Source organism: Diabrotica virgifera, chromosome 6, assembly GCF_917563875.1.
Source record: "Diabrotica virgifera virgifera chromosome 6, PGI_DIABVI_V3a".
NCBI classification, from domain to species: domain Eukaryota; kingdom Metazoa; phylum Arthropoda; class Insecta; order Coleoptera; family Chrysomelidae; genus Diabrotica; species Diabrotica virgifera.
In genome coordinates, this window is record NC_065448.1 from 7,559,379 (window position 1) to 7,571,984 (window position 12,606).

A 12,606-nucleotide genomic window follows, 5' to 3' on the forward strand; every position below is an offset into this window, starting at 1 on the left:
GTCACAGATTTTATTATTATATAATTCATTTATAGAGAAAAGTTTAGGTTTTTTTAACAATATTTTAATAATTGAATTTTGAGCTACTTTGAGATATCTTATGTTGTTTTCATATATGCTCCACCCCACAATAAAATTCCATACCTTAGTAAAGGCTCAATTAAGGATTGATAAATCATGGTGGTCAGTTTTTTTGCAAGAAACTCCCTTAGCAGATAAAATTTATGCATAAGTGCCCACATATGTGTTGGCAAAAGAAGGCTCGAGAGAAACTGGTGTAAACCCAGAACCTTCCTGTGGCATCACTAAAGATGCTACGAAAAACAAGGTTCAGAAGTGGCTGATAAAGAATCATCAAAAGAAATTGAGAGTCACTTGAGAAAGAAGAGATATTAAGGGTGAACAACTGGAGGAGGGCAGCCTGGCGGTTCCATGACATCTCGTGACGCGACAGTTCGTGACAGGACAAATGGTAACGGACAATTTGTAACAGCGACAGTTCGTAACGGCGACAGTTCGTAACTATACAAATTCGTAACGGACAACTTGTAACGTCCAAATTGAATTATTATCCCTCTTATCAATTATAACCGTTGATTGAATACCCCAACGCTATAACCAATCAAAATGTTTATTATCATAACAGGTAATTATAATCTTTCCTTTACAAAATGTTTACTTGGAGGGGGTAGAGGGGGCTCCTTAGCTGTGGTGAAAGCAACCTCTCTAAGAGAAGGAACTCTGAAATCAAACCCTGGTCCTCCAAGGGGGGTTAAGACATCGGGCTAACTCCTCGGTACTTGTAAAAAAATGACTGAAGTGGGGTAGAGAGGACTCCTTAGCTGTGGAGAAAGCAACCTCTCTAAGAGAAGGAACTCTGAAATCAAACCCTGGTCCTCCAAGTTGGGGGTTAAGGCATCGGGCTAACTCCTCGATACTTGTAAAAACAAGCAAATGTTAAACGACCCAATAGTCAGACTCGGATGAATGGACGGATCACTCGGCAACGAAAAAAGCGACGAAAAAGGACTATGAATTTTGGAACGTGGAACATTCAAAGCCTCTCAAATAAAATGGATGAAGTTATACTAGAGCTAAAATACATGAAAATGGACATCGCAGTAGTGACAGAAACTAAGAGGAAAGGCCAAGGATCACAGAAATTGGGCTACTATGATCATTTTTATAGTGGAGTTCCAAAACACATAAGAGCTCAACAAGGAATATCGATCTTCATACGCAGGACATTAAGAAAGCACATAACATCGTGGGAAGGAATAAATGAAAGAATGATAAAGGTCAACATGAACATATATGGCTATAGGATAACTATTTTGGGAGTATATGGTGTAAACGAGGACGCACTGGTAGCTAACAAAGATGAGTTCTATGAACAGCTCAACGATGAAATCGTCAAAATAGGAAATGCCAGAGAAATTATATTATTAGGAGACCTAAATGGCAGAACAGGCAATAAAAAACAGGATAACGTAGTAGGCAGATACGGCGAGGAAGTACTCAACAATAATGGAACAAGAATAATTAACATCTGTAAACAGAACAATTTAAGAATTATGAACGGCTTCTTCCAGCATAGATGCATTCATAAATATACTCGGACCCAACCTACTATGAACCAGAAAAGTATAATTGATTATCTTTTGATAAAACAACGGAGTCGAATGAAAATTAACGATGTAAGGGTTTATAGAGGAGCAACATGCGGCAGTGACCATCATCTTCTAAAAGCGGAAGTACTGTTCCCCGGAATGAAATCTCAAAAAAATCTAAATCCACGAGAACAAGGAGGAAACAAATTGGAACCAAAAAAGAAATACAACCTAGAAAGCTTACAACAAACAAGCATAAGAACGTTATACGAAAAGCGACTGGACGAGAAACTGAAAGGACAATATACATTTATAAATACGGAACATCTTCATACACATATAACACAATGTATACACGAAGCCGCATATGAAGCATTGGGGGAGTACAAAGACAACATAAGAAGTAAACCATACTGGTGGGACTTAGAAATAGCCACCGAAATAGACGATAAGAGAGAAAAGTACCGGAAATATATGAGTTCACAGAAAGATTCCGATAAGGTTTTATACAAAGAAGCACAAGCAAGAGTGCGGAAAAAAATCACACAGAAGAAAAACGAAACGTGGACAAAAAAATGCAATCAACTTAACGCCTATATAGGGGGGACAAGAAACACAGAGAGCTGGAAATTCCTTAAAACGTTGAGAACAGATACCAAAAGGGATATAATAACACCGATTACTCTGGAAAAGTGGGATGGCTATTTCAAGCAGTTACTAGTAGAAAATAGAGAAGATTTTATTAAAAACGAAGATCACGAAAGTTTCAATGTAATTGTCAGTGGCTCACCGATTCGGTTAAGACTGGAAGAAGTACGAAATGCATGCAAATCCCTAAAAAATAGAAAAGCGTCAGGGCCTGGCGACATAGCACCAGAACTGCTCAAATACGGTAGCAACACCCTGTATGAATACCTAAGAGATCTATTTAATAGATGTATGAATGGCGAAGTGATACCAAAAGAATGGCAATTGTCTGTAATTTCTACAATACACAAGAAAGGCAGTAAAAATGTATGCGATAATTACCGGGGAATATCTGTCACAAGCACCATCAGCAGAGTTTACGGAAAAATTATCAAAAATAAAATAGAAGAAGAATACAAGGACTTAGAGGCCGAAGAGCAAGCCGGTTTCCGCGCTGGCAGATCCACCACTGACCACCTATATTGTGTAACACAGTTAATAGACAAACAAATAGCCTACAATCAAGAACTGCATTTAGTGTACATAGACTTAAAAAAAGCATACGATACTGTACCACAAAGTAAACTTTGGGAAGCCCTCGAAAAAACTAACATCAGTCTGAACCTCATTAAAGCTGTAAAAAATCTATACCAACATAATATAGCAAAAGTTAAGCTAGGCAAGGAAATCTCGTCAGGATTTGAAGTGAATAAGGGTCTTAAACAGGGCTGCTGTCTATCGCCGACACTATTTAAAATATATTTAGAGCAAGTTTTGAAATCCTGGAAAAGGAAATGTAAGAATATGGGTATACCGCTAAATGATGATAACATGCTATACACTCTATGTTTTGCGGATGATCAGATTCTTATGGCCCAGGATTATCACGATACTGAATATATGACCCGAAAAATCATAGAAGAGTACCGGAACTGGGGTTTAGAAGTGAATACCAAGAAAACGGAATATATGTGCGTTGGAGGTATACAGCAGGATCTAGCGTTGGAAAATGAAATAACTATTAATCACGGTCAGGAATATAAATACTTGGGTCTTAAAATTACACAAGATGGAACGTTGGACAAGAATATCCAAGAAAGGTGCACACAAGGAAGGAAAGCTATCGCATTATTGAACAAAATCCTATGGGACCAAAGTATCTCCAAAGAAAATAAACGTAACATCTATAACAGCATTGTTAAGAGCATTATAACATACAGCAGCGAAGTTTGGCCACTTAAAGAAAAATCCGAAAATATGCTCAGAACAACTGAAATGGACTTCTGGAGAAGATCTGCTGGTATATCAAGAATACAAAAAATCAGAAATACAAGAATATTGGAGATAATGGATGTAAAGCATACAATAATGGACGATATAAAAACAAAGCAACTAAGATGGTTTGGCCACGTACAACGTATGGAAGAAGACAGATTACCCAAACAAGTGCTACGATGGGCACCAAAAGGACGGCGGAAAAGAGGAAGACCTAGGAAAAGCTGGATAGAAGGAATCCATAGGGAAATCAGAGAAAGAGGCTTGAACGAAGACATGTGCTACGATCGAGAGCAATGGCGATTGGGAATCGGAAGACGTCGTAGAACGTTATGAACCGATTATATATATATTACTTGGAAAGTTGGGAATGTCTAAGACGGTTGTCGGCTTAAAGATTTCACGAATTACTTCATTATTATTCGTTGGTCCAGGTATATGCAAATTTAAGAAACAATAAGAGGGATAAACTTTTATTAAAAATATTGTTAAAAGTTTGTATGTATTTTAATATTTGTTTGTGTTTAAAGACTTTTAATATATTCTGAAACACAAAATATAAAATGTGTTAAACATGTTTATCCCGGTATTAATTCGTTAAATTGATAAACATAATTTCAATTATAACTGTAATAAGTTGTCCACTGAAGGCGGCATAGAGAACACACGTTTTTGTTGTTTACATGTGTTTTGTGGTTGTTAGTTGAGAAAAACACCGAATTATTGGCTGAAATTCATATCTGTAGATGCATAAAAATCTGCAGTTTGTTTTTAATGTATTAGTAAAAAATTTGTATGAACATAATTTGTGAAATCAGCGAATTTATTTTATTATAATTGTGAGTGTAACTTTTTTTAATAGCCCAATAAAATAAAATAAAATCAAAATGTAATTCCAAACAGGTTGGAATAATTTTTTTATCAAAGTTTAGGTCCAAACAAAAGATATTTTCAAGAAAGTATATGATTCATATGAGGGGATCATTGTTTAAATAATTAAAAATGGGTATTTTTGCACAAAATTTACTTTTTTAACTGCTGCGGTAAATCATGTTTTTATTAAGGTTTTTACAATTTTTTTCTGCAAAGCTGAAGAAACAATCTTTTATATAAGACTTACTGAATTAAATTTGACCCTTAATTTATTTAAATAATTGTAAATGAAAATTGAAAAACAGATTTCCAAAAAAATAGTATTTGCATTATAAATAAACACTATAAAACATTTTGTTCTGCAGAAAAAGTTGCGCTATGGTACCAGTATAAATTGAAAAAAAACTGGTTAATAAATATTAAGTAGTTTATGAGATATTTAATTTGTTTATAAAAAATTACCATTTTTTCAATTGCAAAAACGCGGTTGTTGCCGATGGAGTATACAAGTTTTTAAGGTCTCATTTTTTTTCCTTTATGTATATTTTCGACAGATGTATTGGCAAATCAAAATTTCAATCAAACACCCGATAGTGTTTATTACATTTTGCAATTGAAAAAATGGCAATTTTTTATAAACAAATTAAATATCTCATAAACTACTCAATATTTATCAACCAATTCTTTTTTCAGTTTATACTGATACAATAGCGCAACTTTTTCTGCAAAACAAAATGTTTGATAGTGCTTATTTATAATGCAAATAATATTTTTTTGGAAACTTATTTTTCACCTTTGATTTACAATTATTTAAAAAATTAAAGGTCAAATTTAATTTAGTATTATATAAAAGACTGTTTCTTCAGCTTTGCAGAAAAAAATTGTAAAAACCTTAATATGAACATGAATTACCGCAGCACTTAAAAAAGTAAATTTTGAGCAAAAATTACCCATTTTTATTTATTAAACAATGATCCCCTCAGATGAATCATATACTTTCTTGAAACTATCTTTTGTTTTGACCTAAACTTTGATAAAAAATTTATTCCAACCTGTACGGAACTACATTTTGATTTACATGTATTGTAATTTTATTTGATCGGTCTATAACTAAAGTAATTAACATTAAAACCTGTGCTGATAAGGTTAATTTGTTTTGGAAACATAATTTTTCCACAAGGAAAAAGTTTTCCTGTAGTTGGCTGTATACCATGTAATACAAAAACAATAAAATCCTTTATAAAAGGTATATATTTAAAATTCCTAAAAAGGGCTAAATCACAGAACTAGTTTTCTATTGGTTGACCAATCATCATTAGTGCTTACGTGGAATTTACATGCTAACCACCAAGATATAGTTTTACAAAAATATGTGGGTCATAGCCCTTTACAAGTGATCCGTCAAAGAAACATCGGTTAAAAATGCTAACTTAAGCATGGATGTTGGAAATATTTCATTAATAGGCCCCAGGTAACATCTGAGCTAGGGTTTGACTTGTTCACATAGTGACAGTATGGCAGCAGTGATTTAGCCCTTTTTAGGGGATTTTAAATATATACCTTTTATAAAGGATTTTATTGTTTTTTATATATATAATTTTTATGAAGTAGCTACTACTCCGTGATCAGGATTAATATTTATATTTATATATTTTCGATTGCGATTTTTTAGAAACAAACATCCGATTTCATTTGAATACCATATTGGACCGAATATTTTGGAGGTAATCACAACATCTGAGGATAATTTTTGACCCTACAGTAAGCTTCAGGGACCACTTGTCTTACGTTTCTAATAGATCCATGAAACTTTTAGGTTTCATGAAACGTAGTCTCTCTGAATTTGATAATATTTATTGTCTCAAAAATATCTACTGTTCCCTTATTAGATCGGTTTTGGAATATGGTAGCAATATTTGGTCTCCGCATTATAACTGCTACAAAGATCTATTAGAAAGAGTACAGAGAAAGTTCTTAAGATTTATTGCTTTTAAATTGAGAATACCTGTAAAGGAAATTGAATACATTGTTTTACAATCTTTACTTAAATTGCCTACTCTTGAAGAAAGGCGAATATTGCTAGATGTAGCATTTATATATAAATTAATACGAGGAGGCATTGATGCTAGTGCTCTTTTGGAAAAGGTTTACTTCCGTATCCCTGTAGAGACACCAGATCCCAAGACTTATTTTATTTAGAATTTCATAATCGAACTTATACTGTAAATAAACCCTTACAGAGAATGTGTAGAAATGCAAACTTTAATAGTAATATTTTTTTTTTCATTTATCACTAAGTACTATTAAGAATGAGATCGAAAATACCTTTTTATGTCATCACATTGTGCTTTAATAGTTTAGTTAAATTTAAGTTGATTTGTAAAAATGGCAAATCCGTAAATAAACATTACATTACAATAACAGTTAGTTTCCACGTTAACAAAAATAAACAGAATAATTCTATTTTGACGTTACGAATTTGTATTGTTACGAACTGTCGCCGTTACGAAGTGTCGCCGTTACGAGTTGTCCGTTACCACTTGTCCGGTTACGAATTGTCGAGTTACGAGATGTCTGGTCACGCAGCCAGGCGGATGCTAGGGGAGGCCAGGGGGCTCAACTTGGGCTTTACCGCCATAGGTGAGAAAATTTCCATGTTAGAGCTGATAATGCTATGTTCTGTTTGTTTATCGCCACTTTCTAATGAAGATAGACTCGCATAGAAGTTTTTAGTTTTCCCATTTTCCCGTCTCTTATAAAATGCAACACACTATAATGTCTTACAAATGATACATTTCAGGAATTCACACACCCTGAAGACTATCATTTGCATCCTGTGCTCAAGTGTGAGGTTGAAGATGAAGGTATCCAATGTAACTATGATGAAATAATACCTCTTAAGTGTTCAGTCTGTGGCAGATCTTTTAAAACTACAAGAGACTTAGTAAATCACTTGCAGCAAAGATTGCGGTGCCGATATCAAGTCCCATTTGTTGCTCAATATTGGAAATCATTTGTTCAAAAAGTGGCCAAACCTTTTAGATGCCTTGTGTGCCTTAAATGTAAGTGAAATTTTTGATACAAGTATTTGAACAATTATTTAACTTAAAATTTAGTTTTTTTTTACATCTATTTAATGCAATATATTTTATACAAAATAATAAACAATACATATGAGTCTTAAGAAAGTTACACAGTCAGTATTCACCCAGTGGTGAATACCTAAAAGAGTACAATCATAATTGAATTAATTTGAATAGTACAATAGTAATAAGTTGGAATGATTAGTTAGTGTTGAGGTCAAGAGTGTCTGTTCTTTTTAGTCTTCTGTTCTGTAGGGGTGTCAGGAGATTGATGACCAATATGTTTGGGTGAACCTGTAGTCTATTGTGGTACTTGGAGCACAGAGAAATAATTTCTTCTTTGACGGTTTGGACTTGGAGATCCCTATGCATATTATCGTTGGAAATGTACCAGGGAGCTTGGCACAGTTGCCTTAGAACTTTTGATTGAAAGCGCTGTATCTTGGGTAAATTTGTTTTACTGGCAATTCCCCAGATTTGGATGCCATACGTCCAGATGGGTTTCAGTACACATTTGTAGATAAGCAGTTTATTGTCTAGACTTAGGCGTGATTTTTGATTCATGAACCAGTACATCTTTCTATATACGAGTCCCAGTTGCAGTCGTTTGTTCCAAATATGCTTTTGCCATGTTAGGCGGCTGTCTAGGTAAATCCCCAAGCATTTGACGTCACTTCTTATTGGCAGTGGTGTGTTGTTAAAGGTTACAGCTGGATTGATCTTCTTCCTTAGTGTAAACGTAATGTGTGTTGACTTGGGGCTATTTACTTTGACTCTCCACAGTTTAAACCATATTTCAAGTCTATTTAAGTGACTTTGTAGTATCTGAGAAGCTAGCATCGGATTTTCGTGGCAGGCCATTAGGACAGTGTCATCAGCATATTATGTTGCAATTGTTGTACGATCTGAAGTTGGTATTTCTGCTGTGAACAGGAGGTACAGTGTGGGACACTTCCTTGGGATATGCCAGAGTGGATGGGATGTAGAGTAGTAAGGGCCTCTCCTAGTTTTATCTGATACGATCTGCCGGTGAGGTATGATTGTAGGAGTATGCAGATTTGATGAGGCAGTTGTCTTCTAAGTTTTGATATTAGACCTTTATGCCATACCTTGTCGAAGGCTTGGGAGACATCCAGGAAGGCTGCTGTACAATATTTCTTGTTCTCGAGTGCATCTCTTGCGGTTCTGACTACCCTATGAACCTGTTCGATTGTGCCATGTTGTTGTCGAAATCCGAATTGTAATGAGGTATTAGGTTTTTTCTGTAATGACTGTGTCTATTCTTTTCAGGAGAAGTCTTTCAAACGCTTTGGAGGGTAAAGGCAGAAGGCTAATAGGACGATAGGATGAAGGTTGGGTTGTGTCTTTGTTGGGTTTATGGATTAGAATGATTTGTGCTACCTTCCATTGGGAGGGGAAGTAGTACAATCTTAGGACAGCATTGTATATGTACATTAGTAGCTTTATTGCTTCTTCAGGTAGTTCTTTGAGTATTAGTCCTGTTATCAGGTCGTATCCAGGTGCTTTTTTGTATTCAGGTTTTTGATTACTTCTTCAATTTCGGTAATTTTAACTTTTCTGGTTGGAAAACACATCTGGTAGGGTTCATCTGCTATATCTGTAATATATTTCTCTTCGTTCTCTGGAACCTCTTTTGTGCGATTGGAAAACTGACTGAAGATGTTCAGCGAAGGTGTTAGCCCTCTCTTCGTCACTTCGAGACCAGGTGCCATCATTTTTTCTTATCGGTGCTTTAGTTTATGTTTGTGTTTTGAGTTTTTTAGACAATATCCATAACGAGTATTTCTTTTCTTCAGAGCTAGACAGATTCTCTAGAAAATAGTTTATTTCTTGTTTTTTGTGTTCCTGCAGGACCTTTTTTAATTGACGGGTTGCTCTGTTGTATTTGGTTTTGTCTTCTGGAGCACGGGTGGTCTGCCATCTTTTTCTTAATTGTCTTTTCTCGTATATCATGGTTTTTATATAGAGCAGGTATGAGCCCGGTCTCTTAGCATATGATATATCAGGTGAGGCTTCCCATGCGGCTTGTTGAATTTTTACAGTTAGATGTTTGACTGCTTCTTCTATATCTTGCTCAGATTTTAGTGGTAGGTTCAAATTTATACTATTTTTTATTATATCTCTGAATGAAGGGAGAGTGATCGGATGAGAGATCGAACAAAGGTTGAACTTTCAAGTAGTTTAGAGAGATACCTTTGACAATACAGAAGTCGATGAGATCTGGCACTTTTCGTGTGTCTGTTGGCCAGTATGTCGGTTGACCGGTGGATGCCGTTAGTAAATTATTGTTTTGGACACTTTTTAATAATTCTCTACCTCGAGAGGTTATGAGTCTTGATCCCCAATGAAGGTGTTTAGCATTATAGTCACCAGCAGCTATGAAGCGATTTTCGAGCTTATTAAAGTATGTCGTGAAGTGATCTTCTTTAATAATTTTAAAAGATAAAGGCAGTTTTTGTTTATATTCGATTCAGAGTTGGACCACCATCTCCATATAGCTATTTCAGCATCCTCGTGCCTCCTCAGTGAAGCTATGCAGTCACAACTCTGAAAGGAATATAAACAATCTGCCTATTTAAGGGAAACCATCGCGATACAATGATTCCACCTTTTGAGATGCAATCTAGCGACATCTCTCGTATTACGAGGAAAACAACGAAAAGCCCTAGATACAAAGTTTACTACTTTTTAAACAATTAGAATAATTGAAATAAAAATATAATAAACAATATTTTAAATCCAAGACTTTTCATTAATAAACTGCTTTCTGGCTGCATCCCGTATCTCCGGATTTTACAATATATAATCACAGAGACGAAGAAAATAGGAGAAAACAAATAGAGGACACTTAGGCCACGCATTTACATTCTCTTCGTCTAGGAAAAGGACCGAAAGACAGTTTCTAAATACTCAAAACTGAGTAAAAATGGAAAAGATAAAGGCAGTTTTTGTTTATATTCGATTCAGAGTTTAATAATTTTGTTTGGTGGACAGTAAACTGCAGATAGTATAAGCTGGCTATTCCAATCAGTTATTGAGATAGAAGTGGCTTGTAAGTTTACTTCACTATGCTTGATTATTTCATGGTGCATAATACTGTTTTTTATAATTATAGCAGTGCCTCCATGGGCTCTTCCTTAGAGGGTGTTGAGTTATATATGTTGAGAATTTGGGTATACTGAAGTATCTTTTGTCTGTCATATGTGCCTCAGATATTAACATAACGTCAAGATCATGTTCTGGAATAAAGGCTTTGACTTCCAGACTATGATTAGTCAGACCATTGGCGTTTGACTCTCCATCAGTTTTGAGACGATCTGTTCAAGTTGTTTGTTGGTTGAAATGACATAGGTGGCAAACCTTGTTGTTGTTGAGATGGGTTGAATTGTTGAGTATTGGAATTTGTTGCTCCTGCAACTTGAGCATAGCTGAGTGTTTGTTGAGGATTTATCTGAATTATATCGTTTGTTGGTCTCTGTGGTGCTTTTGCGCGTAGTGGTGGAAATTTACTTTTTTGTAATTCTTTGTAAACTGAGCAACCTCTATAGTTTGCAGGGTGATTTTCTTGGCAGTTTACGCATTGGACTTCATTATTTCTTATTTTTCTTGGACATTCTTTGGTTGCGTGAGCGCCTGTGCATTTGACGCTGTGCAGCTTCTATGACAGTATTGACGAGTATGTCCAAAGTGCTGGCATCTTTGACATTGTGGTATCTTTCTTTTCGGATGGGGGGGGGGGGGTTCTACTTTAACTACGGTGTTAAGTATTTTAGTTATTTGGTACACCTCTTTATTGTTTAAATTTGTTTCCAGTTCGATATTAAACAGAGGAAGGCATTCTGTGGTGCCTCTATGTCTTACGTTCGAGATATTTATGACTTAGTGTCCGAGCTCTGTGAATACCTTTTTTATGTCTTCCCGATCAGTAGAGGGGTGCAGGTTTTGTTTTAGCTGATAAGTGTGGAACTGCGTTTTTTTTCGGTTAATGCTTTAACAGTTTCTTTGGAATGCTCTGCTGTGTCTAGCTGTACTTTAACTTGATTGTTATTCAGGCTTTTTAAGGTGTACTGTTTGGATGCTGTTTTGTCTAGTAAATCTTGCAGAGGTTTGATAAATGTTACATGTTGAATGAATATGGGAGGAGGCCTCCTTGATTCTCTGCCAGTTGTTCCGCTATTAGCTTCTTCTTCTGGCTCTTTGTTAGCCTCTTCTTCAGGCTCTTTGTTAGCCTCTTCTTCCAACTCTGTCCAGAGCTGAGAATCTGTTTTCTGTCGCAGCTGGTTTTGTTAGCCAGTAGACTGTTAGCACTGCCTGCTTTTTAATTCGATTGTCAGGACTTTCATTGTTTCGTAGACGCTTTTTGTACTGTACTGTCTCCCATTCTTCTTGATCTTTTGGAGTGCTGTGTTGTATTGATTCAGGTGCTATAATTGGGTTAGATTGATGTTGATAATTATTTAAAGGTTGGGATAATTGTAGAGGGATTGTGGGATAGGCTGTGTTTGTTGCTAACATACCTTGAGAAAAGCATGGCATTTGTCCTGGTATTTGACTGTAGATCAATGGAGTGTTGTCACCGGGAACGTTTTAGATAGATAGATAGATATAATTTTATTGTTTATAAAAACTTTACAGTTTCATAACAAGAAATTTAGTTCGCTACATGTACATAAATAACTTAGATATAAATAGCATTAAGAAAGTATAAGAATGCAAGTAAGTTCTAGAATACAACCTTATAAATATATAGACATACCTATATTACATATTATATAAACATACACACCTATACCCACCTACCCGCATACACATACATATTTATACATAATTACATATCTAGGAAGAACAAGATAAATATATAATGAGATTAAGGGAACACGTAACTGCAATATTACTTACATTATCAATTTTAAAATAAATAAATAAATAAAAAAGAATCACAAACTCACAAACTTGTGAGTTATTCGGATACTTTTTTTGTAAGTGCTACTAATAGTCTTTTAAGGTACGCTAATAATACATTGAGAAATTAGAGCTTGCGTTATTAATTTTTTTTT

At 35.1% G+C, this 12,606-nt stretch overlaps 1 protein-coding gene across 1 annotated transcript in view; it reads left to right on the top strand.

Annotated features, from left to right (window-relative positions):
- The window catches only part of LOC114349456 (gastrula zinc finger protein XlCGF58.1-like), a 49,629-nt gene that overhangs the window by 12,793 nt on the left and 24,230 nt on the right, over positions 1-12,606 (top strand). The window contains exon 4 of the mRNA XM_028299836.2: positions 7,246-7,507. Within this exon, the coding sequence (XP_028155637.1) occupies positions 7,246-7,507 (262 nt within the window). The remainder of the gene's footprint in view (positions 1-7,245; positions 7,508-12,606) is intronic.